Source organism: Macaca thibetana, chromosome 3 (assembly GCF_024542745.1).
Source record: "Macaca thibetana thibetana isolate TM-01 chromosome 3, ASM2454274v1, whole genome shotgun sequence".
NCBI classification, from domain to species: Eukaryota; Metazoa; Chordata; class Mammalia; order Primates; family Cercopithecidae; genus Macaca; species Macaca thibetana.
Window position 1 is genome coordinate 152,811,587 of NC_065580.1, and position 24,292 is coordinate 152,835,878.

Consider the following 24,292-nt stretch of genomic DNA (forward strand, 5'->3'; position numbering starts at 1 on the left):
CCCCTAAGTCCCAGGAAAATACTCAGCATATGGAAGATGTATGATAAAGGTTTCTTGAATGAATGAATGAATGAGGAGGTGACATTGGAGCTGAGATGTCAATGATGGGAAGCCAGTCTCAGAGCCCCAGGGGAAGGAGCGTCCAGGCAGAGGGAACACCTAGCAAAGGCCAGCAGGTAGGAACAAGCTTGGCTGCTGGGGGAAACGGAGGGAGGCCAAGAGCACAGTAAGGGGTGGAGGCCGGGGTTGGGGACCGGACCATGCAGGGTCTTGCGGGGTGTACGGCAAGGGCTTGGGTTTTGCTGGGGGGCAGTGGGAGGCATGGAACAGAGCCTCGTGGTTTTGTTGGTGAACTCCTGCCTACAGGCACCCCATTCCCTTACGGCGAGCTCCCTTCCAGCCAGCTTGGCCAACACTTCAGGCACCAGGCACACAAATGCCCCAAACAAATGCCCCCACTGACAAGCATCTCGAAACCACAGGTTTTAATTTCCAGGCACATGATGGCTGGTGTCCCCACAAACACAGGGCTGTGTTTACAGCCGACTGACAAGACGTGGCACTGTCCCCTTCTGGGTCCCAGCCGGCCGGCTTCCAGGGCTGAGAGAGGAGGTGTCTTTCTTGGCGCCCTCCCATCAGAGCTGCGTGTCCCGGCCGTCCAGGGTCAGGAGGGGAAGGGGGCCGCCTCGGCCAGCGGGCGGGCCATGCTCTGGATGGCCCACTGCAGGATGCCGTCAAAGGTGTGCTGCGGGACAGAGCAACTGTGAGAACCTCCAGGGGCGCCCCGCCATGGCCACAGGATCGTCCAACCTTCCCTCTAATTCAAAGGAGGGGAAACTGAGGCCCGAGGCCCCACGGCACAGGCCAGTCAGAGGAGGACCCCGTCCTGTACATTTCACCGCATCCTGTAAGCCCAGGGCACAGCCCCATGGCAGTTCATGGCAGTTCTGCCTCCTAGGGTGGCTCCTTCGGGGTTGGGGGTCAGGGCCGGCTGCTTCTCATTCTGTTCAGGAGCCTGATGTTCCCACAGGATGTTTCCGCAGGCCCCACAATGCCAGCAGAATAAGGCCGCCACCCTGGAGAGGCTGTAAGCCTGACCCTTATTTCTCCAGCTATATCCGGGGACCCCGTCCAGAGAAGCAGCTCCATTACCCAGCGCTGGGTCCCCTGGCCCACTCTCAGGCCCTGGGGCTCTACAGACATCTGCACAGTCAGGGTGTGTGGGGCATGGCCACTGCACAGGGCAGGACCCCTGCCCATGGTCAGCTGGGACCCCCAGGTGCCACGCCGGACACAGGAGAACCTGTGGAGGCTGGAGGAGCTTATCCTCTTGCCAAAACCAGACGAGGCTTTAAAAGTCACATTTTGCCCACAGATTCTACCTGCCCATCTTAGCATAGAAAGGCCTGAGTTGGGAGGGGCAAGCAACTCTCAGAGGGACGGGGCCCGGGACCCCCCCACTCCCACACCCCACCCTCCCTGGGAAAGTGGATCTTGGGCCTGGTGCTCGAGCCTTGCCTGCCAGGGTCCAGGCCCTTGGGCAAGGGGCCGTGTGGGAGCTCTTGTCGGGGAGGGGCTGGGGGTGCTCAGCAGCACTGGACTCCTGCCGGGGCAGGGGCCAGGGGGGCTCCTGTTGGGGGGTGCCAGGGGCCCAGCAGCATTGAGGCTCCTGTGGGGGGTTGGGGGGCTCTTGTGGGGGGATGCCAGGGGCTCAGCAGCACTGGGGCTCCTGGTTGGTGGCGCAGGGACAGCCCGAGTTTCCATGGCTCAAGAGCAGCGGGGGCTGGCAGTCCTCAGTGTGCCCAGAGTGGGAGGCCTGGGTGCCGGCTGAGGCAGGGGAGGGGGAGTGGAGGAGCAGCAGGTGCAGCCGAGGCCAGGGGAGGCATTACCTCGCTCAGAAGGGACTCCAGGTCCTCCCTGTGCAGAGTGGGCTCGTGACTGGCAGTGTCATCCTGGAACCCAGGAAAGAGAAGAGGTCAACCCAACTCCCACAGCCCTGGCGGGGACACAGAGGCCGCAGGGCCTACGGGCCGCGGGGGTATTTCCCCCCCACACTGAGATGGGAATTCTTACACCCAGCCCCATTGGGGGTGAGGGCACAGGGCTACATGGGCATGATGGGGCGGGGGCTGCCTGCCCCGGGTCCTGCTCGCTGCCCACGGCCAGCTGCCCACGGCCCCCAGACAGCCTCCACACTGTGTGGCCTCCTGGGGAAAACGAGGGGGCTCAGGGAACCAGCAAGGAAGCCCCACTCTGAGAGGGGAAGTCTGAGGCCCAGAGAGGAAAGTGTCTGGTCCATGCCACCCCCGCCCCCGACAAGCACCACCAGGGCCAGTGCATGCCATGGGTGAGCGGCCAGAGTGGGGGAAGGTCCCCAGGCGGGCACCCCCAGCAAAGAGGAGACCATATTAAACCGAACCCTGTGGAACTGCCCATTTGTAGCCCCAAACAGCCACATGCCAGCTCCTCCACTCAGGTGAACACTGGCGCTGCAAGGCCCTGCAGCCCTGCGTGGCTGAGGGAGGGGCTGTTCAGTCTGGAGGGGAAAGCCCCTGGATGCTCCCCTGGTCCTAAGGATGCTGCCAGTGGGTGGGAGACCTGCTCAGGACGGGGTGTGGGGGCACACCCAACCACCCTGGGGGAAGGGGGCAGGCTGGGGACACACCCAACCACCCTGGGGGAGGGGGGCAGGCTGGGGACACACCCAACCACCCTGGGGGAGGGGGGCAGGCTGGGGACACACCCAACCACCCTGGGGGAAGGGGGCAGGTTGGGGAGGGGCCAAGGCCAGCCAGAACTTTTCCTCTAACATGGCATTACACTTCACACCGCAATGAAAACACAGAGCTCTCTGCTGTTCAAAGACAGACCCAGTAGGTTAATGACGAGGTACCCGCTGCGGGAGCAGCTGCAAGAAAGCTGCCTGGGGTTGGGGAGGGGCATCTGCATAGGGCACCGACTCCAGGTGGGTGGTGTGAGGAGGGAGGCTTCTAGAAGGAAGGGGACAGCGACAGCTGCGGGCCAAGCCACTGTTCCACAAAAGCCCCAAGGGCAGGGCTTGGTCTGAGGCTTGTGCCATGCCAGGCCAGAGCCTGCATGGTGGGGCAGCCTGTCACATGCCTGGGGAGTACCATGCTGGGGCGGGCTGTCACCTGCCCAGGGAGTACCATGCCGGGGTGGCCTGTCACCTGCCCAGGGAGTACCATGCCGGGGTGGCCTGTCACCACACGGTGTATATGGGGTGGAGGCAGAGCTGGGAAAGTGTGTGGGCCAGTGGAGCAGGTGGGACATGTAATCACCCCAGGACCCCTAAAGGCTCCTCCGTGGCTGGGATGTGCTCAGGAGGCCTCTGCTGGGGACAGTCGGGGCAAGAGGCCACCACCCCTGAGGCTCCTGCAGCAGTGACTCAGGCCGCCTCCACAGCCAGCTCCAGGGCAAGCCAGGCCGCCCCAGCAGTCAGGGGTCCCCCCACCACCCGGGTCCTCTCTAACAGTAGAGCAGGAGGAAAGGAAGAGCTACTGGCTGGACCCAGGGTTGCTTTGCCTCTCTGAGAGGCTCCGGCCACACAATGGGGTGGATCCTGGCCCCAGGGAGGACTGCGGGTGAGACTGCCTGGAGGGGTCAGACGGGGTTGGGGCTTACTCCTGCAGGCCTGGCGCTCCTGCTCTCCCCTCACCCCACCAGGGCACCCTGGTGAGACTCTCAGGCCTCTGCTGTGAGGTGGCCACACAACCAACCGTGATGTCAGTCACCAACCCTGGAGGCAGCTTCCTTTTAACTATATTTAAGTTGCCGAAAAGAATTAGGTTTAAAGGGAAATTATTGTCTACAGATAATGACCACATGGTCAGTGTGTATGGTGCAAACCCTCGAAGCTGGCACCCAGGGTTTGTCCTGAGACGTGCTCCCCCAACCCCAACCCGAGGGGTCCCCCACCCCCACCACCAGCACTCATGGAAGGTTCCTGTGGCACTGACCTTGGCAGGCCCGGGCGCCAGGTGGGCGGGGCTGGGGGCCAGCACCCCCTCCACAGGGGCCGGGGTCATGTCTCCTGAGCAGGATCTGCAGCGCAGGCCCGTCCTGCAGCAGAGGATGAGGGGCTGCCAGGTTGGGGGTAGCAGGAGTGCCACCTCCGGGGTATGGAGTGTGGGGTGCTGGGAGGTGGTGTTGGGTGTGGGGTGTGGGCATGGGTGGTGAGTGGGGGATGGGGTGTGGGGTGTGAGGAAGGGGTGTGGGTGGGGAGTGGGAGTGGTGGGTTTGGGTGGGGTGTAGGGTGTGGGATGGGTGTAGGGTGTGGGGTGTGTGTAGGGTGTGGATGGGAGTGTGGGGTGGGAGTGGGGTGCAGGCTGTCAGTGGGGGCTATGGGGTGGGAGTGGGAGGTGTGCAGTGTGGAGTGGGGTGTGGCTGTGGGGTGTGAGTGAGGTGCAGGATATGAGGTGGGGTGTAGGGTGTGGGTGGGAGTGGGGGGTGTGGGTGGGAGTGGGGTGCAGGTTATAGGGTGGGGTATAGGGTGTGGGTGGGGTGCAGGGTGTGGGTGGCGTATAGGGTGTGGGTGGGGGGTGTGGGTGGGAGTGGGGTGCAGGTTATAGGGTGGGGTATAGGGTGTGGGTGGGGTGCAGGGTGTGGGTGGCGTATAGGGTGTGGGTGGGGGGTGTGGGTGGGAGTGGGGTGCAGGTTATAGGGTGGGGTATAGGGTGTGGGTGGGGTGCAGGGTGTGGGTGGGGTGCAGGGTGTGGGTGTGGGGTGGGTGGGGGGTGTGGGGGATGAGTATAGGGTGTAGGGTGTGGATGGGGTGTGGTTTGAGCTGTATGGTGTGGGTGTGGGTTTGGGCCTCCATGCCAACCACACTCACCCAGGCCGGGAGGCGCCTGCCGGGAAGTGGCAGCGCCAGTGGAAGGCGGCAGCGCAGTGAACACACCGCAGCACGTCCGTACCATCTCCGCACACCCCGCACCGCGCGCCAGGAGCAGGACTCTGTGGGAGGCGACCCCGTGGGGTGACACAGGGGGCCGGAGGGAAACGTAGCTGAACCCAAGCCCTCCGTGCTCTCCCCTGGGACCACCCAGGACTAGACAGCGGATCTGGGCGCAAGTGGGAAGCCTCACGGTGCGGCCGAGGCTGCAGGACAGCGGGACCAGTCCCATCCCCAGGATGCAGGGGAGACCCAAGCACCCTCAGGCAAGCCTGGTGCCCACACCTCTCTCCCACTCCTTTGGGGCTGAGTGCAGGGGTCTCCTGAAGGGCGGTGCCCACAGGACTGCAGTGAGGGGAACTGAGGCAGGGCGGGGCGGGCTCCCATGTGCGCTGGGCCATCCCCCCCTTCATTGTCCTGCCTTGTGCGGGGAGCAGTAATGCCCAGGGCCAGGAGCTGGAGTGGAGGTCTAGGAGCCTCCCCTTTTCCCTGAAGCCCCCCACGCTCCCCCACAGCCCCAGGCCCTGTGCCTCCCACACCCTGTCTCGCCTGGCCTCCCTCTCCTCCTGTTTCAGGTGAATTCATCCGCCATGTAGGTCCTGGGCTCCCTGAAGAGCCCACCCTGGCCTGCACTCCCCGCTCACCTGCTGCCCCTCAGGACCCACACACAGTAGGGGGTGCAGGGCCGAGGAGTCCAGCCCTGGCAGGGGGGCTGCAGAAGGCGGGGCCGGCAGGTGCTTGTAGACAAGAGCCGTGTCCATGCCAGTTAGGGGCTCCCCAGGTGGACCTCTCACCTCCTCTCCCGCCGACCTAAGCCCCGGAGGGAGCTGGAACCCAAGGGTCAGCATCAGGGGGGCCGTGGGCACCCGCCGGGCACCACCCAGGAGTCAGTGACTGCTGGGACCCTGAAACCCGGGGCAGCAGGGTGCCGGTGGAGGGCCGGTGTGGTGGAAGGCGTCCACACTGAGTGGGAAAGGCCTGTGGCAGTCCCTGGCTCTGTGGTCCTCCCTCCTCCCCCGTCTACACACGAGGGGCCCCCTGGCCCTCAGGGCTGTCAGAGGGAACACTGGGCCTGTGCACAGTAGCCCTCCTGTGTTCACAGCAGCAGATCAATGAGCACATCTTCTAGGGCCATTATCAATGCTCATAGTGCCTCCCCAGGGTGGATCCGCAGCCAGGAGAGCTGGGTTTCCGCCCATAGGAACCATGATGGGGGCCCCACCGCAGGGGACCACAAGGACCAGGCGTGTGCATGAGGGGCACAGCGCTGCTGCTGGGGCAGGCCTGTCCCACGGGACTCCAGGGGACAGACAGACAGGAGGGGTGGCCCGGCCTAGAAGTGGGCGTGGCCATACCGGGGTCTCCACGGGTGGCTCCTGGGGCCGGGGCTCCTCTGCCCGGGGCTGCGTCTCCTGGACTGTCACCTGCAGGCAGCCGGAGCACCTCCAAGTCCCACTGCTCGTGCGTCCACCAGTCAGAGACATGCGGAACAAGACAGCGGGTGACAGATCCCCAAACCCACAGGTGGGGCTCGAGGGCTCCGCCGCACCATGCCTTTTACTGAGGGGAAACCGAGGCACAGCAGGGAGATGGGCAGGGAGAGCCCCCAGGGGGACATTTACCCTTAGTGGGGTGGCCCTGGCCAGCGTGATCAGGGTCCCCTTGGCGTGCTCTCTGATGAACCCCAGGAATCCCCAACACCTGCGAGCCCACAGTGGCTTTGCCTGCCTTTCAGGGCTGGGCCCTGCCGGGGGCCCCCCTAAGCTGACTGTTTATGTCCCGGGACCCACCCTGTTTCCTTAAGGGGAATGGCACCCAGCAGAATGGGAGGTGATCAAGGGCAGGAAGAGACAGCAAGGAGGACGGCTTCAGAAGGAGCCGAGCGAGGCCCCTGGCTGCGCCTCTTATTCTAGTGATGACGCAAGAGGCTGAGAGGGGGCCTGGTGAAGGCCACTTAGGGGCTGGGACAGAGCCTCGCCTGAACGTGGGTCCCCACTCCTCTCAGAGCTCTTCCTCCCACAGACTGCCATGTCCTGTGGGGTTGGAGTGAGGGCAGGGCTCGGTGGGCTGTGGGGAGGGAGTGCTGGGATATGAACACAGAGGAGGCCTCCCACCCCCACTAAGCCTGGGGTCCTGTGCATTGGTGGACAAGCTCCCACCTGCCCTTGGGGGTGCAGCTCTGTGGCCTCTGTGCTCCCCAGCCCTGTATGGGGTGGGACTCTGGGGCGGGGCTTGGGGGTGGGGGCTGGCTACCCATGGAGGTGTGGGCCGCAGCCTGGGATGAGCTTGGACAGGGTGGCATCTTCACCTGGGGCCTCTGTTCTGCTTTGCTGCCCTCAAGGGCCCAGCTGGGCAGCCGGTGTGGCCAGGCTGGGAGGCAGGTGGCAGGGTGGGAAAACCCCAGGCCCTGGCCCCATGGCCCAGTGACCTGACTCAGAGCCCCCTTCCATCCTGGATGGGAGAGCCTGGGGGGGCTTCCCTTCAGGGTCAGTGGGTGGAGGTGGCTGTGAACTGGGGTGACCTGGTTGCGCTGGCAGAGGTGCAGGCTCACCTGGGGATCTCCCGGAGTGGAGGGGACAGGCAGGCCAGGTGGAAGGCCCGAGGGCAGCCATCACAGCAGATGAGCTCCCCGCCGTCCCGGCACACAGCACACTCATCCTCGTTCTTCTGGCACAGGCAAGAGACGCCCATGCAGACTGGGCTGGGGTGCAGCACCCTCCCGAGAGCCACCTCCTTCCCAAAACGGCTCCCCCAGCATCTCTGGGTACCTGAACTCCCCGGTCTCTGCCCTGCTCCCATGCTGCCAGGGCCTGAAATTCCACCCTGACCACCTGTTCCCCATCCATCTGGTCTCTAACGGACACCCCTCGGGGCCATCCCTATTGGGAAGAAAACCCGGTTTCTCACGGGCTGCTGTGTTCCAGGGGCTGGAACTGTACACCCACCACATGCGCCCTTCCTCACAGGGCAGTGGGGCCAGGCCCAGGGAGGCCTCTCCTGACCTCAGCACCTGCTGAACCCTCCACCCGCAGACCCCACCCTCATTGTGCCCTGCCTGGACGGTGCCTGCTGTGCCTTCAGGGGTCTCCCAGATACCATCTCCTCCAGAATCCCTCCAGACAGCCAGACTAGGCTGGTCCTGCACAGCAATGACCTTACTTATTCTAACAATCCGCCAGACGCCTGCCAGCCTGGGTGCCCCTGCAGGGCAGGACTGGGCCCTGTCACTCCTAAGTGCCAGGGCCCCACAGAGCCCCTGGTGCCAAGTGGTCAGGTTCTGTAACCCACCACGGCAGGCACCCACCACACTGCTTCCACCCCATTAGGAAACCATGCTGGGGACCAAGGACGAGCCTGGCATTCCCAGTGGACCCTGAAGCTCCTGGCTGTAGCAGGGGCGCCCGGCCCACCCATGGGCACGGCTGAGAGCAGTGCGTACAGCCTGGACCAAACGCTGTGCTTTTAAGAGCCTGAGAAGACCTCACTTTCTCTGACTTATTTAAATATTACAATTATATATTATCAGGAGAAAATACGTCTGTTAAAGAAAAAGAGCTCTGCCCTGTGGGAGGGGCTCAGGCCCCAGTGCTCATCCCTGAGTGCCCAGGTCAAGGCAGAGGCGGCAGGACCCACCCGAGGGGAGCGAGGACAAACAGGGGCCCTCCTATGGTCTAGGGCATTACCTGGTGGAGCTGGGGGTCACTGGGGAGGGCTGGAGGGGCGGGAGCCCTGCCCTGCTGGCCCAGCCTAGCCTCACCTCCACCCTGCAAGGAAGAGGGGCATCAGCAATGGGGGCAGCCTGAGCAGTGAGGGTGCACACGGCTGTGGCACCAGGCGTCTCTCGGCAGCAGCCGCCAGCCCCCCAGCAGAGCCACTCCCCCAGAGGCAATGCTGTTCCTGGGGTGGGGGTGCATCAAGAGCCGGGCTCCCCAGGGAGGGTCAGGTGCTTACGGGGGCAGCGCCCTGGGCTCCCTTGGCTCGAACCAGAGGCTTCAGGCCACCGCCGCTGCGGGCCTTGTTCTTCCCACCACCGGGGTCTTCCAACTTGCTAGGAGTGTAGAACTCCCCCCCGACCTGGATGCACTTCTTGGAGCCCCCTGGGAGGAGATGCCGGCTGGTCCTGGCTCACCTACCCAGCAGGACCTGCCTTGGCAGTCGTGTAGGCCCCAGACTGGGGTCTAGCAGAGACAGGTGGAGTTCCCACAGCCTGCGTTCCTCCAGCCCGCCCCCACCCCAGTCGAGTCTGGGGCCCGGGGATTGTCCCAGGTCTACACCAGGGTGTTCAATAGTGTCCCCCAAAGTTCACGTCCACCTAGAACCTCAGAGTGTGTCCTTACTTGGAATTGGGGTCATTATAGATGTGATTAGTTAAGATGAGGTCACACTGGACCATAAGTTCAATGACTGGTGCCCTTGTAAAGAGGACACATGGGAGACGGCTGTGAGACCGCAGAGGCAGAGACTGGAGTGGTGGGACCCCGAGCCCAGGAACAAGGGGCACAGGGACACCCGCATAATGACCAGCAGCTGGGAGGGACAAGGAAGGATTCTTCCCTGCAACCTGCAGAGGGAGTGTGGCCCCGAGACACCTTGATGTTGGCATTTCTGTCATTTCAAGCTTCCCAGTTTGTGCCATTTGATCCAACAGCCTTAGGAAGTAACACAGTGGGTCTTGGGACCACCCAGAAGTGCAAGACCAGGGCCCTGGCTGTGCCTGGTGTTTCCAGCCCATGCCCAGCACCGAGGAGATGCCGTGGCAGGGACTGTAGATGGAATGCCCGATGGCACGGTGGGTCTGCCACCAGCAGCCCTGCTGTGCCCTGGTCAGATGGCACTGGTGATTGTATGGGGTCAGTGGCTGGCCAGGGAATGGGGGGCGAGGACGCTGCAGGCCGGCCAGGGAATGGGGGGTGAGGACCCTGCAGGCTGTCCTGGTTGAAGAGTGCAGACACCCTGGAGGGTCTCAGTAGCAAAGACGGAACTTTCTAAGGATGCAGCCACATGGCTCAGGAGGGCCCATGCACATGGATGGAGGTGACTGGGGGTGCAGCGCATCCTGGGCTGGGATGTGGGCCTAGACCACCGGCCTTGAAGAAGGTCCCCCGACAGGGAGACTTCAGTGCCCACTCTCCTCCTCCAAAGTTATCAGAACCACAGGCAGAAACTCTGGCTACATGAGCGACAGCCCTGCCTGCTGTGGGACCACTAGGGTGCAAAGGGGCGCGGAGGGACGTGGAGGGGCGTGGAGAGGGGCGCGGAGGGGCACACAGGGGCGCGATCCTCCTTCCATCTTGGAGCCTGGGTCTCCCCGTCAGTCCCATCTCCCCGCCACAGCATCTACCTGACTCAAACACCTGCTGGATGAGAATCCCCTCCACGGCTCCTCGGGCTCCCGGGACGTCCCCAGAGGACATGGCCACAGCTCTCTGGACTGAAGCTGACATGGTCTGAATCCCTGGGAAAGGGAGCACCCATTGGGGTGACCCATGGGGAAGACAGTTCCCGAGCACAAACTCTGTGCCAGGAGCAGGCAGTACGGAGCTGCAGAGCCCTTTCCTTCCAGCCAGGGCAGGCCGAGGAGGGAATCCAGCCCCGCCTTGCGCAGACAGCCCACAGGTAAGGGCAGAGACATGAGAACGTGTGTGTTCGCGTGTGCACCCATGTGTGCGTGTGCTGGGGGTGGCAGTGTCAGCAGTGCTGGCACAATGGAGAGGAAGGAATGCCCAATGACCAGCCCCCGCCATGACATGGGCCCTGTGTTGTGCTGGGAGGGACACAGAGTTCCTAGGCTCTGCCCTCAGGGCGGGCAGCAGTGGGCATAGGGGGTCTCTGGAGTCCAGAGCCCTGGGAAGGAAGGAGAAGGGGACAGGAAGAGTTCAGCCTGCATGCAGCTGGGGGCCAGGGATGATTTTCTGGAGGAAGCCATGTCTGGACTGGTCCTGAAGGACAGGGAGTGGATGGGCAGAGAAGTGCCTGAGAAGGGGGTCCCAGAACCAGGGTGTGGTGGGGGCAGGGGCGACTGGCAAGATTGTGCATGGACCCAAGGTGTCCCCTTCCTGGGTCTGGTGGTGCAGCTTAGGCCCTTGGAATGACACGCCAGGCCAGCATGTCCGCAGCCCCTAGTACAGGATCTCAGAGGGCAGGCCCTGCTCTGACCCCTGACCCCTTGCCCCTGGCCAGGCAGAAGGGAGGCGCTCCCACTGGGCCCCACTCACCATTCCCAAGTGGAAGACGCTGCTGCTCTGCGCTGCTCTCCGCCTTCTTGGAGGGCTTGGCCTTCAGTTGAGAGCCTGAACGGGGGAGCTGGGGGCAGCCTGGCCTCCCCTCTCGGTGGGGGTGAGTGCTGGTGGGCAGGGGCCGGAGGAGGGAGGGGTGGAGGGGGCCCAGTGCTGGGTATTCCCTTTGCCAGGCTCTGGTTTCTCATCAGTAAAAGGAAACCCGCCTGCCTACTTTGCCAGCCTGGGGAGGTCACCCTTCAGGCAGGAGTGAGCTGAGAGGCTGGTCCAGTGTGTTGGTCTAGTACCCAGAGGAGACCCCCACAGTCCCAGGCAGGCTGGCTCCACGCCCAGTGGGTAGGAGCCCGGGTGGGGAGGGGGCATGGGCTCCCGGGGAAGACTGGAGACCCCGGCTGGCTTCCCCTGTGGGGTACCTGGGCTGGAGGTGCCCCTTGGAGTCAGGGCTGCTGGCGCGGCAGCTCGAGGTTCTTCTGAGGCCTTCCTCTTGGTGGGGTGTCTGGGTGGTAGTACCAAAGCCTTGGGGATGGTTGGGGGCTTCCTCCCCTTCCGGGATTGGCTGAGGTCCACATCTGCAGCTCAGGGGCAGGAGCAGGGTCCCAACCTCAGGGTTTTCTCCGGGGGGAGGATGGGCCCCAGAAACTGGACACCCTGGCCAGGTGGGTGAGGCCTGGCCCCTTTGCCTCTTAGGATCCAAGATGGTCCTGGGACATCACCCACGGGCTCCTCAAACACCACTCTGGTTCCAGTCCAGCTGGGCTGAGCAGGTGACAGCAGCTGCCTCAGGCCAGCAGCGTGGCCGAGCCCACCAGGACCCACCTTTGGGGAAGCTGTCCAGGATGGGCTGCAGCCGGCCATAGCGCTCCAGGTTGTAGTCCTTGAACAGAACCCTCCAGAAGTCCAGGATGACTGTGGAGTCCTGGGTCAGCAGCCAGGACAGGAGGGCGTGGAAGGCCTGGGGGCAGCCCTCCTTTTCCTTCAGACGAAGGGTCTCCTGCAGTGGGGTGGCATGAGGGTCCCTGCCGCGGTCCCCCACACCCTGCGGCCTGCCCATCTCCACCATGACTAGAGGGTGGAGCTCCCAGGCAGAGGTGCTGGCGACCTGGGCAGCTCTGCGCCCATCTCCTTGGCTTGTGGTGGGGTCAGGTGGTGGTGTAGGCTGTTGAGGGTGGGACTGGGGGAACCTGGAGGCCACTCCCTTGGCTTGGGGGTGAGGTGTGCGGACGGCTGGGTGAAGGGGACCAACTTCTAACTTGTCCTCAGGGAGGCCCTGGCTCCTTGCCGGGAGGGAGTTGGGGAAGGCTCGAGGGGCCTGGGGATCTGGAGGGGCCGGGAGGCATGGGGCGGGGTCCTCCTGGAACTTCCCTGGGGACTATCCCTGGTTCGCAGGGCCTGGGGGCCGTGGAGGGCGGGCGGGGGGCCCACCTGGAACTTGTCCTCGGGGACCACGTCGTGGTCGGCCAGCGCGTGCAGCAGTGGGAAGGCGCTGTCCACGGCCACCGCGATCTCCGTGCGGTGCAGCCTCAGAAGCCGGCGCAGGGCTGCGTCCGCCGCCATGGGGTCAGCGCGGGGACCCGGGGCTGGGGCGGGCGCGGTGGGTCCCAGGACACTGGCAGCCCCTCGCCTGGCCTCGGGTCCGGGCGGGGCTGTGGGGCGTCCGCGCCGGCTGTGCGCCCGCCGGTCTCCCTGGGTCTGCGAGCCACGCGCGCCGCTGTTATACCCCCGCGACCACGCAAAGAGCAAAGGCCGCTCCGCCCGGGCGCCCAATCAGGGCCAGAGCCTCCCGCGCGGACGCTTCCCTGTGATGGAGGCGCTGCGCTCCCTCCCTCGCTCCTGGGAAGTCTCCGCACCGGCCTGACTCACCCACCAGGACAGCTGCTTTGGGGGCTGGGGACGGAGACTTGCTCTGCGCAGGACTCAGAGGCCTCTCACTTCCCAGTGTGGCCCCGTCCTGCCTCCCCCAGGGCCCTGCTCGAATGGGGCAAAGCCGGGACAGGCCTCAGGGCCTGGCAGGGGCTGCCCGGGGTGCAATGGCCCCTCCCAGTGGCCGGCAAGAGCCTCCATGGAGGCTGGATCGGGGTGGTGTCCCTGGGGAACCTCCACACAAGCTGAAAGCCCCTACTCAGGGGCCCGCCTGGGGCTGTGGGAGGAGCCGGGTGGAGGCCCAGTCTGATGGAGGAGATGGTACCGCAGCCCTGGGCGTCCCCGGGGAGGCTCCTGACTTCACCATCTCAGGCTGGCTGTGTGATGCCGGCAAGCCCTTTCCTTCTCTGAGCCTCAGTTCCCTGATCTTTAAAAAGGGCGCATTCGCCTGGAGACTGAGGCTCGCATTGACCCCCTACTTCCTTCCTCCAGGTGCTTTAGAAGGAAGATGGCCGGCCCCACAACAGGGCCCCTGAGTGTGGCCCTGAGGGAGGGCTCCCTAGGGATCTTCCTAGGACCAGTGACAGAGGCTGAGGGATGCTGTGGCCTGGACAGGAACTTCCAGGGGCATCTGGGAAGGTGTCCTGGAGGGGAGCTGCAGTGGGCAGGAGCCAAAGGTCCCAGGTGGACATGGGTGGGGACAGTGCCCCCAGTAAAGCAGGAGCAGGTGCAGAGGCCCGGGGCCTGCAATGGTGCCGAGGCTGTGGCAGCCGCGCAGGCATGGCCTGGAGTAGGGTGGCCTCAGTGGGAGGCCTTGGTAACACAGTTCCCTAGTCTTTGCGGTCCAGCCAGGGAGGCAGGCCCTGTGTGCAGGCTGCAGAGAACCACGAGAGGACTCTGGGCACGAGTGTTCCCACTGAGTGGGAGAAGGGAATGACCTGGCCAGCAGGCTTAGGGCTGAAGGGTGGACGAAGGTACCAGGAAGGCTGACTCCGGGCAGCACTGGGATGAGGGGATAACTGATGCAGTGAGAGATGTCACCAAGAGTCCCACGTGCGCAGGCGTGCCGTTTGCTGTTGGGCAGCCAGAGTCCAGGATGGGGAGCGGCGGGCACCTCTTCTCCAGACCGGAGGTCGGTCTCGGTTTCTCCTACCACCTCCAGGCCCAAGGTCCCCCTGAACGTTCTGCACGTCTGGAAAAGACTCTGGAGGTGTTTGGGAACAAACCTAGGGAGGAAGGTGGGGCCAGAGGTGGTGACTGAGGTGGTCAGCCTGGGGTCAGGTGCTGGGGACGTCGTGGGGAGCTGTGGGGGAGGGGATCCATCTCAGAAAGCCAGTGGTGGCTGTGGAGTATCAGGCAGTGCAGGGGGGGGAACAGGCTGGCTCCTGTGTGGAATGTCCTGGGAGCTCTGAGCTGGGAGCAGGGCCCTCTGGCTGCCCATGCCTGGGCGTGTGGAGTGTGCTCTCACTCCCTGCACTGCGCCTTCCGAAGACCCCGGGAGGGGAGCCCCCCGCCTGCCTGCCTGCCTTGCCGGTCCCCGCTCCAACAGGCACATCCTGTCCCCAGCCAGACCAGGCTGCTGCTCGCTGGGTTTCCTGCCCTCTCCCCTGTAGTTCTGTATTTACAGCAAAAATATTTAAGTGAGCGCAAGCGGAAGTCGTACGGAAGCCCAGCTCTGCACGGGATCCCTGCCTGCTCCTGCAACACCCCCATTCTCCTTGCTTATCCACGGGCAGGCTCTCACGTGGGGAGGGCTCACTAACATCAAGTTCAATGGCAACCCTCGGGCCCACGGGCTCCACCGTTCATGCATAAAAGTCCCTGGGGTGCCAGGGAACCAGTGCACGCAGCTTTGGGATGACCAGTAACTGTTGCTGCCGGCAACTCGGGGGGCTTTCTTCTCTCCTTTGAGGCCATCCTGCCCTGAAGTCACTCCCTGGTGGCTTTTCTCTCCCCAGATAGGTTAAGTGAGTCAATGGATGCCTTAGCCGAGAGATAGTTAAAGGGCGATTAAAAACTGCAAAGCAGGATCCAAGTCTGCACTTCACTTTTTTAAAAAGACCTGAAATCTTTGCGGGTGCACCTGTGTCATCGGGCTGGGGCCTGACCCCTGTGGGCAGGCGTCACCCAGCCTCTTGCATGGAGGTTAACAAAGAGGCCCCTGTAGAATTCTGGACTTTCCACCATGCCGTGGGGCTTTCCATCCCAGCCCCTTGCCCGCGGGTGATCTGGAGCTGCCAAGGCTCCCTGGAGGAGGCCCTGGTGACATAGACCCCTGGAGTGGAGTGAGGAGCTGGGGGGTTGGCCCTGTCTTCAGTGGGGCTGATGCCTTTGTGAGACTGAGTCTCACTTTCCCCAAGAGGCGCCTGGGCAGAGCTCTGGGACAGTATTGGGCTCTATCCCTGAGCCCCATGTCCTCGCTGGAGCGGGGAGGGCCCGGCAGCCCTTTCTTCCACATCCATGCTTTTCCCTTGGGCACCTGCGGGCCTGCCACGCCCTGGGCTAGGCCTTGAGAGATTCGTAATTCTGCTCACTCCATCAGCAGAACGGTCTCCTCAGGTCGTTTCATCGTGATTAGTGCCATCACGATGTGGAAACTGAGGCCCATTGCAGGGAGGAGCTTGGCCAGAGTCACGCAGCTGCTAAGAACCATGACTCAGACCTTGATGCACGGAAGAACAGAGGTTTTCCAGGTCCATGCTCCGGTGTGCTGGGTGCCCCTCAGGTGCCCAGGTCACGTCAGATGTTCTCAGCCTGCGAAGAGGGGGGACGCTGCCTATGTGATGTGTACGGAAGTCGGGAGGAGCCAGGTCCTAATGGCAGAGCAGGGAAGGGGCTGGAGGGGGCTTGGCCTTGGCCCCTCAGACAAGCCTGGACTCCATGCCTTCTCTCCTGCTCAAGCTGGAGGTTCCGTCCCCTGTAGCTCCCTGGAAGAGCCAGGCTCCCAGAGGCCAGGAGTCTGAGTCAGGATGGCCTCGGGGGATATGGAGCCCGGGCCAGGCCCTGGTTCCTGGAGGCCCCGGACCCTGCTCCTGCAGCCTGGCCAGGTGGTCTGGCATCAAGGGAGGTGTGGGTCTCCTCAGGACACTTTGCGAGGACCCTAGCACCCTCCTGGCCACCAGCTTTCTCACCAGGCCTCGATTTCTTCACGGTAGAGAGGAAGTTGCCTCTGCTTGTTGGGCGGGACGGCCGTTCTACACAGGTGTCCAAGCCAGGGAGGCAGCTCTGAGCACCGGTGAGCTCAGAAGCACCCCTGCTCAGCCAAGGGCGTTGGGTGGGGGGGAACCTCCTGCCCCCTCCCCTCCTACTAGTCTTGTCTCAAACCTGCCCCGCTGGTTGGGCCTCAGGTTCCCTGGTCTGGCCTCTCCCCTGCATCCCACTGTGGGTATGTGTCCAGACAGGGTCGCTTTTCTCAGTGAACTAGGGGGCTGTGGTGCCAGATTTTTTCTTCTTTTTTTGCAGAATTGACCATCTGCCTTGCAGTCTTACCAAATAGCCCAGTGGGTGGGCCGGGGCCCTCTCAGTGGACAGGCCCTGGGAGAACAGAGCCCTGCCCTCTGCCCCCCCCGAAGCCCACCAGCTATGTACTGAATGTTGGTCTCCCCCCAGCATTCTTACGTTATAGTCTCACTCCCAAGGTGATAGCAGTAGGGGGTGGGACCTTTGGGAGATCGTTAGGTTGCGAGGACTTTGCCCTCAGGAACGAATGACTGCCTGTATAAAAGGGTCCTGATGGCTGGGCACAGTGGCTCATGCCTCTGAGCCCAGCACTTTGGGAGGCCGAGGCTGGTGAATCACCTGAGGTTAGGAGTTCGAGACCAGCCTGGCCAACATGGTGAAACCCCATCTCTAGTAAAAATACAAAAATTAGCTGGGCATGGTGGCACGCCTGTAATCCCAGCTACTCAGGAGGCTGAGGCAGGAGAATCACTTGAACCTGGAAGGGGAAGTTGCAGTGAGCTGAGATCACGCCACTGCACTCCAGCCTGGGTGAAAGAGCAGACTCTGTCTCAAAAAAATGGAGGGGGCCTGAGGCAGCCCCTGTGCCCCTTCCTCCATGTGAGGATATGTAGAAGGTACCATCTAGGAACCAGGAAAAAGGCAACAGGCCCTCAGCAGACATGGTGCCTTGATCTTGAACTTCCCAGCTTCCAGAACTGTGAATGATAAATTTCAATTTTTTTTTTTTTCTTTTTGAGATGGAGTCTCACCCTGTTGCCCAGGCTGGAGTGCAGTGGTGCGATCTCGGCTCACTGCAACCTCCGCATCCCGGGTTCAAGTGATTCTCCTGCCTCAGCCTCCCTCGTGATCTGTCCACCTTGGCCTCCCAAGGTGCTGGGATTACAGGCGTGAGCCACTGCACCTGGCCAATTTCTACTGTTTATAATTGCCTGGTCTAAGGATTCTCTTGCAGCAGCACAGTGGACCGAGACACCTCTCACGCTGAGTGTCACACACTCTGAGTCACTCTGGTTTTGCTGCCCTCCCTGCCTCTCTCCTCCCTCTCCAGTCTGGTCATGCTGAACGGACCAAAGCTCCTACAGATGCAAAGAGTGACTTTGGGGGTCGGTGTGCTGTTGGCAGCAGGACATGAAGTCACCAGGGGCACTAGGTCAAATGCCCTGGAGAGTGCAGTGCTCTGGGGTTGGGCAGGACACCCATCTGGAACTGCACAGCCCACCATGGGGCCCACCTACTTTTCTGTTTTGATTCCAGAGTCAACAGCCCATCGTCCAGGGATTGTAAATAGCAGGAAGCCTAAAATTAGGAGGAAGGGATGACAACAGGTGCTGACTGCAGCAGGGCACAGGATGGCCGTTGGAGACCTCAGGCCATACTTGGATAAACATATTTTTCCATCCGGTTAGCCCACCAGCCCAGTGTTGGGTGTAGCAGGACCATATGCTTCAGTAACGAGGCCGGCCTTCAATTTGGAAGAAATCCAATTTATCAACTTTTCCTTTTACATTTGTTTTCTTGTGCTTTTGGAGTCAACTCTAAGAATTCTTTGCCTGGCCCTAGATCCTGAAGAATTTCTCCTATGTTTTTTTCTAAATGTTTTATAATTTTACGTTTACATTTAAATCTTTGTGATCCCTTCCAAGTTAAATTTATAGAAGATGTGAGATCTAGGCTGAGGCTCTTTGACCCCACTCCGTGGGTGTCCAGTTTGTTGAAAGATTGTCTTTCTTCTATTACATTTCTTTTATATCTTTGTCAAAAGTTAGTTAGGCAGTAAATCAAATGGATCCAAGACCTGCATAGAAAAGCAAAAGCTACAGAACTCTTAGAAGGAAACATTGAGAGAAATCTTCATGACATGGATTTGTTAGTATTTTCTTAGATATGATGCCAAAAAATCAGATAAGTAAATTGGACTTCATCAAAATTAAAATGTTTCTATAGGCCAGACACAGTGGCTCATACTTGTAATCCCAGCACTTTGGGAGGCCAAGGCAGGTGGATCACCTGAGGTCAGGAGTTAGAGACCAGCCTGGCCAACATGATGAAACCCCATCTCTACTAAAACTACAAGAAATCAGCCAGACGTGGTGGTGGGCACCTGTAATCCCAGCTACTCGGGAGGCTGAGGCAGGAGATTCGCCTGAACCCAGGAGGCAGATGTTGCAATGAGCCAAGATCTCGCCATTGCGCTCCAGCCTGGGCAACAAGAGTGAAACTCCGTCTCAGAATAAAATACAGTATAATAAAATATTTATACAATAAAGCACACTGTCAGGAGAGTGAAAATCCCCCCGGCGAATATTTGAAAAATCACATATCTGATCAGGGTCTAACATCCAGAGCATATGGAAAACTCTTACACAATCCAATTGAAAACTGGGCAAAGGACTAAAATAGACATTTCTCCAAAGAAGATAGGCAAATGGCCAACAAGCACATGAAGAGATGCTCAACATCATCAATCGTTAGGGAAATGCCGATTTAATAAAATGAGATACCACTTTACCCCCACTAGGATGGCTATTATCAAAGAACAGAAAATAACACGTGTTGGTGAGAATGTAGAAAAATTGGAATCCCCACAGTTGCTGATGGAAACAGAAAGTGGTGCAGCCACCGCAGAAAACAGTTTGGCAGTCCCTCAAAAAATTAAATATAGCATCATTTTATGAACTAGCAATTTCACTTCTGGGGATACACCAAAAAGAAATGAAAGCAAGTATTCAAGCAAAACTTGTACACACATGTTCACAGCAGCACCACTGGCAACAGCTAAAGGGTAGAAGCAAGCCAAAAGTCCATCAACAGAAGAATGGATACGTAGAATGTGGTATAGCCATATGATGGAATATCACTCAGCTGTAAATAGGAATGAAGTACTGATGCTTGCTGCAATGTGGATGAACCTCAAAAACACTATGCTAAGTAAGCAGACATGAAAGAGCCACACATTGTATGATTTATTTATATGACATACACAGAATAGGCAGATCTGTAGAGACAGAAAACAGACTGGTGGTTTCCAGGGGCTGGAGAGAAGGGGAAATGAGGAGTGACTGTTTAATGAGTATGGGGTTTTCACTTAGAGTGGATGAAAAAGTTCTGGAACTAAGACACTGATGACTGTTTTTTTTTTTTTTTTTTTTTTTTTGAGACGGAGTCTCGCGCTGTCACCCAGGCTGGAGTGCAGTGGCCGGATCTCAGCTCACTGCAAGCTCCGCCTCCCGGGTTCACGCCATTCTCCTGCCTCCGCCTCCCGAGTAGCTGGGACTACAGGCGTCCGCCACCTCGGCCGGCTAGTTTTTTGTATTTTTTAGTAGAGACGGGGTTTCACCGTGTTAACCAGGATGGTCTCGATCTCCTGACCTCGTGATCCGCCCGTCTCGGCCTCCCAAAGTGCTGGGATTACAGGCTTGAGCCACCGCGCCCGGCTGATGATGACTGTTGTACAATATCATGAGGTACTAATTCCCACAGAATTTTAAACTTTTGAATGGTTAAAATGGTAAATTTCATGTTATGTGAATTTGTAATACAAATTAATTAATTAAAAAGCAGTTGGGCATATTTGTAAGGATCTATTTCTGGGTTCTCTGCTTTGGTTCTATTGATCTATGTGTCTATTTACCAATATCACACAGTCTTGATTACTGTAGCTATATAATACATCTTTTTTTTTTTTTTTTTTTTTTTTTTTTTTTTTGAGACGGAGTCTCGCTCTGTCGCCCAGGCTGGAGTGCAGTGGCACGATCTCCGCTCACTGCAAGCTCCGTTGCCTCCCGGGTTCACGCCATTCTCCTGCCTCAGCCTCCCTAGAAGCTGGGACTACAGGCGCCCGCCACCACGCCCGGCTAATTTTTTTTTTTTTTATATTTTTAGTAGAGACGGGGTTTCACCGTGTTCGCCAGGATGGTCTCGATCTCCTGACCTCGCGATCCACCCACCTCGGCCTCCCAAAGTGCTGGGATTACAGGCGTGAGCCACCGCGCCCGGCCTATAATACATCTTGAGACCTAGTAAACTGATTCCTCACTTCATTCTTCTTTTTTTTTTTTTTAATTTGAGTCTCTCTCTGTTACCCAGGCTGGAGTGCAGTGGTGCAATCTCGGCTCACTGCAATCTCTGCCTCCCAGGTTCAAGCTATTCTCCTGTCTCAGCCTCCCAAGTAGCTGGGACTACAGGTGCACACCACCAGTTTTTTTATTTTTAGTAGAGACGGGATTTCACCATATTGGTCAGGCTAGTCTTCAACTCCCGACCTCAGGAGATCAGGCTGCCTGGGCCTCCCAGAGTGCTGGGATTACAAATGTGAACCACCATACCCAGCCCATTCTTATCTTTCAGAATTGTTTTAGCTATTCTAGTTTCTTTGGTTTTTTCATATAAATTTTAGAATAATTTTGTTTCTATCTATTAAAAAAATCTTGCTGGGATTCTGGGCTGGGAGCAGTGACTCCTGGGCTCAGTGATCCTCCCGCCTCATTCTGGGCAGAGGTGGGGTCTCGTTATGTTGCCCAAGCTGGTCTCCACCTCTTGGCCTCAAGAAATCCTTCCAGCTCAGCCTCCTAAAGTTCTGGGATTACAGGTGTGAGCCCCTGTGCCTGGCTGGATTTAACTTTTTGTTTGTTTATTGTTTGTTTTTTGTGATAGAGTTTTGCTCTTGTTGCCCAGGCTGTAGTGCAATGGCACAATCTTGGCTCACTTCAACCTCCGCCTCCCAGGTTCAAACGATTCTTCTGCTTCAGCCTCCCACATAACTGCGACTACAGGTGCCCACAACCACGCCCGGCTAATTTTTGTATTTTTAGTACAGATGGGGTTTCACCATTTTGGCCAGGCTGATCTTGAACTCCTGACCTCAGGTGATCCATCTGCCTCGGCTTCCCAAAATGCTGAGATTACATGCGTGAGCCACCGTGCCCAGCCTGGATTTAACTCCTTAATTAGTGTGTAAATCTAATACCATTCCAATCAAATTACCAATGGGATTTTTCAAAGAACTTGATTTAATGTTCTTTTGGAAGGTGAGTGAACAGGAGACGAGACACTTCTTTTTTTTTTTTTTAAGACGGAGTCTCGCTCTGTCGCCCAGGCTGGAGTGCAGTGGCCGGATCTCAGCTCACTGCAAGCTCCGCCTCCCGGGTTCACGCCATTCTCCTGCCTCAGCCTCCCGAGCAGCTGGGACTACAGGCGCCCGCCACCTCGCCCGGCTAGTTTTTTTTTTGTATTTTTTAGTAGAGACGGGGTTTCACCGGGTTAGCAAGGATGGTCTCGATCTCCTGACCTCGTGATCCGCCCGTCTCGGCCTCCCAAAGTGCTGGGATTACAGGCTTGAGCCACCGCGCCCGGCCAAGAGACGAGACACTTCTAAGACTGTCACACGGCACAGGGTGTTTAAATGTGTAAAGCTACAGCCAGTGCTGTAGGCAGACACTGACACACCCCTGGAGGGAAATGCAAAGCCTGAGACCCAGGCGTTCCGAGACGCAGGTGACTGACACATGGTTTTGAATGCATCAGAGAATGGAGGGTGTATTCAATAAGTGGTCTTGACAGAACTAGATAGTAATTTGCAAAAGCCATGGCAAACATTAAAACTATTCCAATTAGAATTAATATATAAAATGACTTAAATGAAGACATGAAAAGATGAAATGGAAAAAATGAAATAAAATACCCAAAGAAAATAAAGGTGCGTGCTTCTACCATCTTGGGGTGAAGAGGAACTTTTTAAATGTGTTAGGAAGAATGGAAATCTAAAACAAGACTCATAGACAAGGCAGGCCACAGTGCCTCACGCCTGTAATCCCAGCACTTTGGGAGGCCAAGGCAGGCAGATCATGAGGTCAGGAGTTCAAGACCAGCCTGACCAACATGGTGAAACCCCGTCTCCACTAAAAATAGCTGGGTGTGGTGGTACATGCCTGTAATCCCAGCTACTCGGGAGGCTGAGCAGAGAATTGCTTGAACCTAGAAGGCAGATGTTGCCGTGAGTGAAGATCACACCATTGTACTCCAGCCTGGGCAACAGAGTGAGACTCCTCAAAAAAAAAAAAAAAAAAAAAAAGACTCACAGACCTGACTAAATGATAATGTAATATGCTTGCACAGAATAATACCATTAAACATTAAAATAGGTTAACAAAATGAAGAAAATATTTGTTACATATATCAAGGATTATATGAGTCAATATCTTTTACACACAAAGAGGCTTTCAAATTAATAAGAAAAAACAACCAAAGATTACAAAAAAAATGAAAGGGACAGAGAAGAGAGACTTAAGCTTTGCCAGAGATTTTATGTCACAGCTCAGTAGTATTGGGGCTACACAGTCTGGCACCACTTCACTGTTCCCACTTTGCAGCTTTTTAATATTGAGCTATGAAAAGATGTGACGCATGCACAAATAATAAAACTCGTGTTTTCGAGAACACAATTTCGTACACGGCTTTTACAAAGGTACCATAAGGGAAATTTCCTTTACTTCGTACGTTTGGGGGAAATGGTGGGTAATGTAACGGGTGAAGCAGACATAGTATTTCGGGATTCTCAGAGACTCTAATACAAAGATGCAAACTGTGACCGCGGCGTGTCCCTGACGATCTGACTGTGCTCACCACGGCAACTCTGGACCGGGCTCCGCTAGGAGGGCTGCGGTTCTTCAATGGGGAGCCTCAGTGAACCCCAACTAGCGTCCGGGAAGAGACTGCATGCACCCCTTTCAGCCAGAAGAGGGGGATGCTTGGTCATTTTTATAGGTGGCCCCGGGACCTTGTTTTTGTGGGAGCCACGATTTGGAAGTGGCCTTATTTTTTCACTTGCCTTATTTTTGTGTCGAACAGCCTTGTCTGACATCTGCTCTGCGAGGCTGCTGACGTCTGCAAAAGAGAACCAGGCCCTCGCTATGGGTGCTGGGTCCACTCCCAGGCTTGTCTTTCTCAATATCAAAGCATCAGCTTCGTCCATCGTTCACAGAGCTGCAGGCCTGGGTGTGGCACTGGAGAGCAGTCTGCGGACCGTGGGCCCTGGGGCTCTTGCAGTTCTCTCTAGGTCAAACGACACAAGGGCTCACGTCACCTCTAAGTCCAGTGGCAGTTCGGCAGTTCGTCTTCAGGAGAAGAATGAATGTTTGCTCATTCGTTCATTCACTCCACAAACACGAAGCATCACCACCTCCCACCCCGCTACAGCTGGGTGGGTCACGTGACTCAATGTGGCCACTGAATGTGGAGGGGTCACCACGCGTCCTTCTCCTGCCGTGATCACCTCAGTCTGCCCCTCAGAGGCCCAAGGACATGAGCGTGTCCCCAGATGCTGGGCTTTGGCTCCTGCTGTCTGTAGATTGATCAGGCAGAGGTGAGACAATCTCTTCCTGCTGGGGTCAGTGCATCGGTCAGCAGGTCTGGGTGAGGCTTCAGTGACCACACCCAGGCCCCTGGGGCTTCCACAGCGGAGGCTGCCGTCTTGTCCTTTCTCCCTGACCCTCATGGCCCTGGCTGTATGTGGCCACCGCGAGTCCAGCTGGGCCCGGGCCAAGGCCAGGTTGAGTCACAGGGCCTTTCCAGACCCCTAGGTCAACAGCACCAGAAATCAATGTGTAGTGAGCTGTGGGTCACCCCATCAAGCCAGCACACAGGTGGCTTCCAGGCTGGGTGAGGGCATGGGAGCTCATGCAGAAGGAAGGCGCCAGATGCACCCATGAGTGCCAGGGAAGGACAGCCACACAGCGGGGACTGTGTTCCATCAGCCCCTGTAGCCCTGCCTGGGGAGCTTTAAGACGCACCCTGCCATGTTTGTGGCCTTGGGGCTTCCTGGGGC

At 58.6% G+C, this 24,292-nt stretch overlaps 3 protein-coding genes across 3 annotated transcripts in view; all 3 read right to left on the bottom strand.

Moving 5' to 3' along the window:
* TRPM2 (transient receptor potential cation channel subfamily M member 2) overlaps nt 1-24,292 on the bottom strand; it is a 165,266-nt gene that overhangs the window by 137,179 nt on the left and 3,795 nt on the right. The window lies entirely within an intron of this gene.
* PFKL (phosphofructokinase, liver type) overlaps nt 1-24,292 on the bottom strand; it is a 66,967-nt gene that overhangs the window by 34,903 nt on the left and 7,772 nt on the right. The window lies entirely within an intron of this gene.
* Nucleotides 485-13,041, bottom strand: AIRE (autoimmune regulator). Its single transcript, XM_050784444.1, has 14 exons — nt 12,571-13,041; nt 11,965-12,139; nt 11,562-11,717; nt 11,128-11,202; nt 10,254-10,367; nt 8,864-9,009; nt 8,596-8,676; nt 7,464-7,579; nt 6,268-6,367; nt 5,557-5,739; nt 4,853-4,974; nt 3,978-4,080; nt 1,890-1,952; nt 485-745 (listed from the first exon to the last, which is right to left on the bottom strand). The coding sequence occupies exons 1-14, from the start codon at nt 12,700-12,702 to the stop codon at nt 665-667; spliced, it is 1,647 nt and encodes a 548-aa protein (XP_050640401.1). The 5' UTR covers nt 12,703-13,041; the 3' UTR covers nt 485-664.

Bases quoted from the DNA above. Each gene is read 5' to 3' on its own strand.
- AIRE (XM_050784444.1), bottom strand. From the start codon at position 12,702: ATGGCGGCGGACGCAGCCCTGCGCCGGCTTCTGAGGCTGCACCGCACG. The intron at 11,718-11,964 runs GTGGGTCCTGGT...CCTGAGCTGCAG, and splicing joins CCTGGACAGCTTCCCCAAAG to ATGTGGACCTCAGCCAATCC. The intron at 5,740-6,267 runs GTATGGCCACGC...CTTGGGTTCCAG, and splicing joins AGCCACCCGTGGAGACCCCG to CTCCCTCCGGGGCTTAGGTC.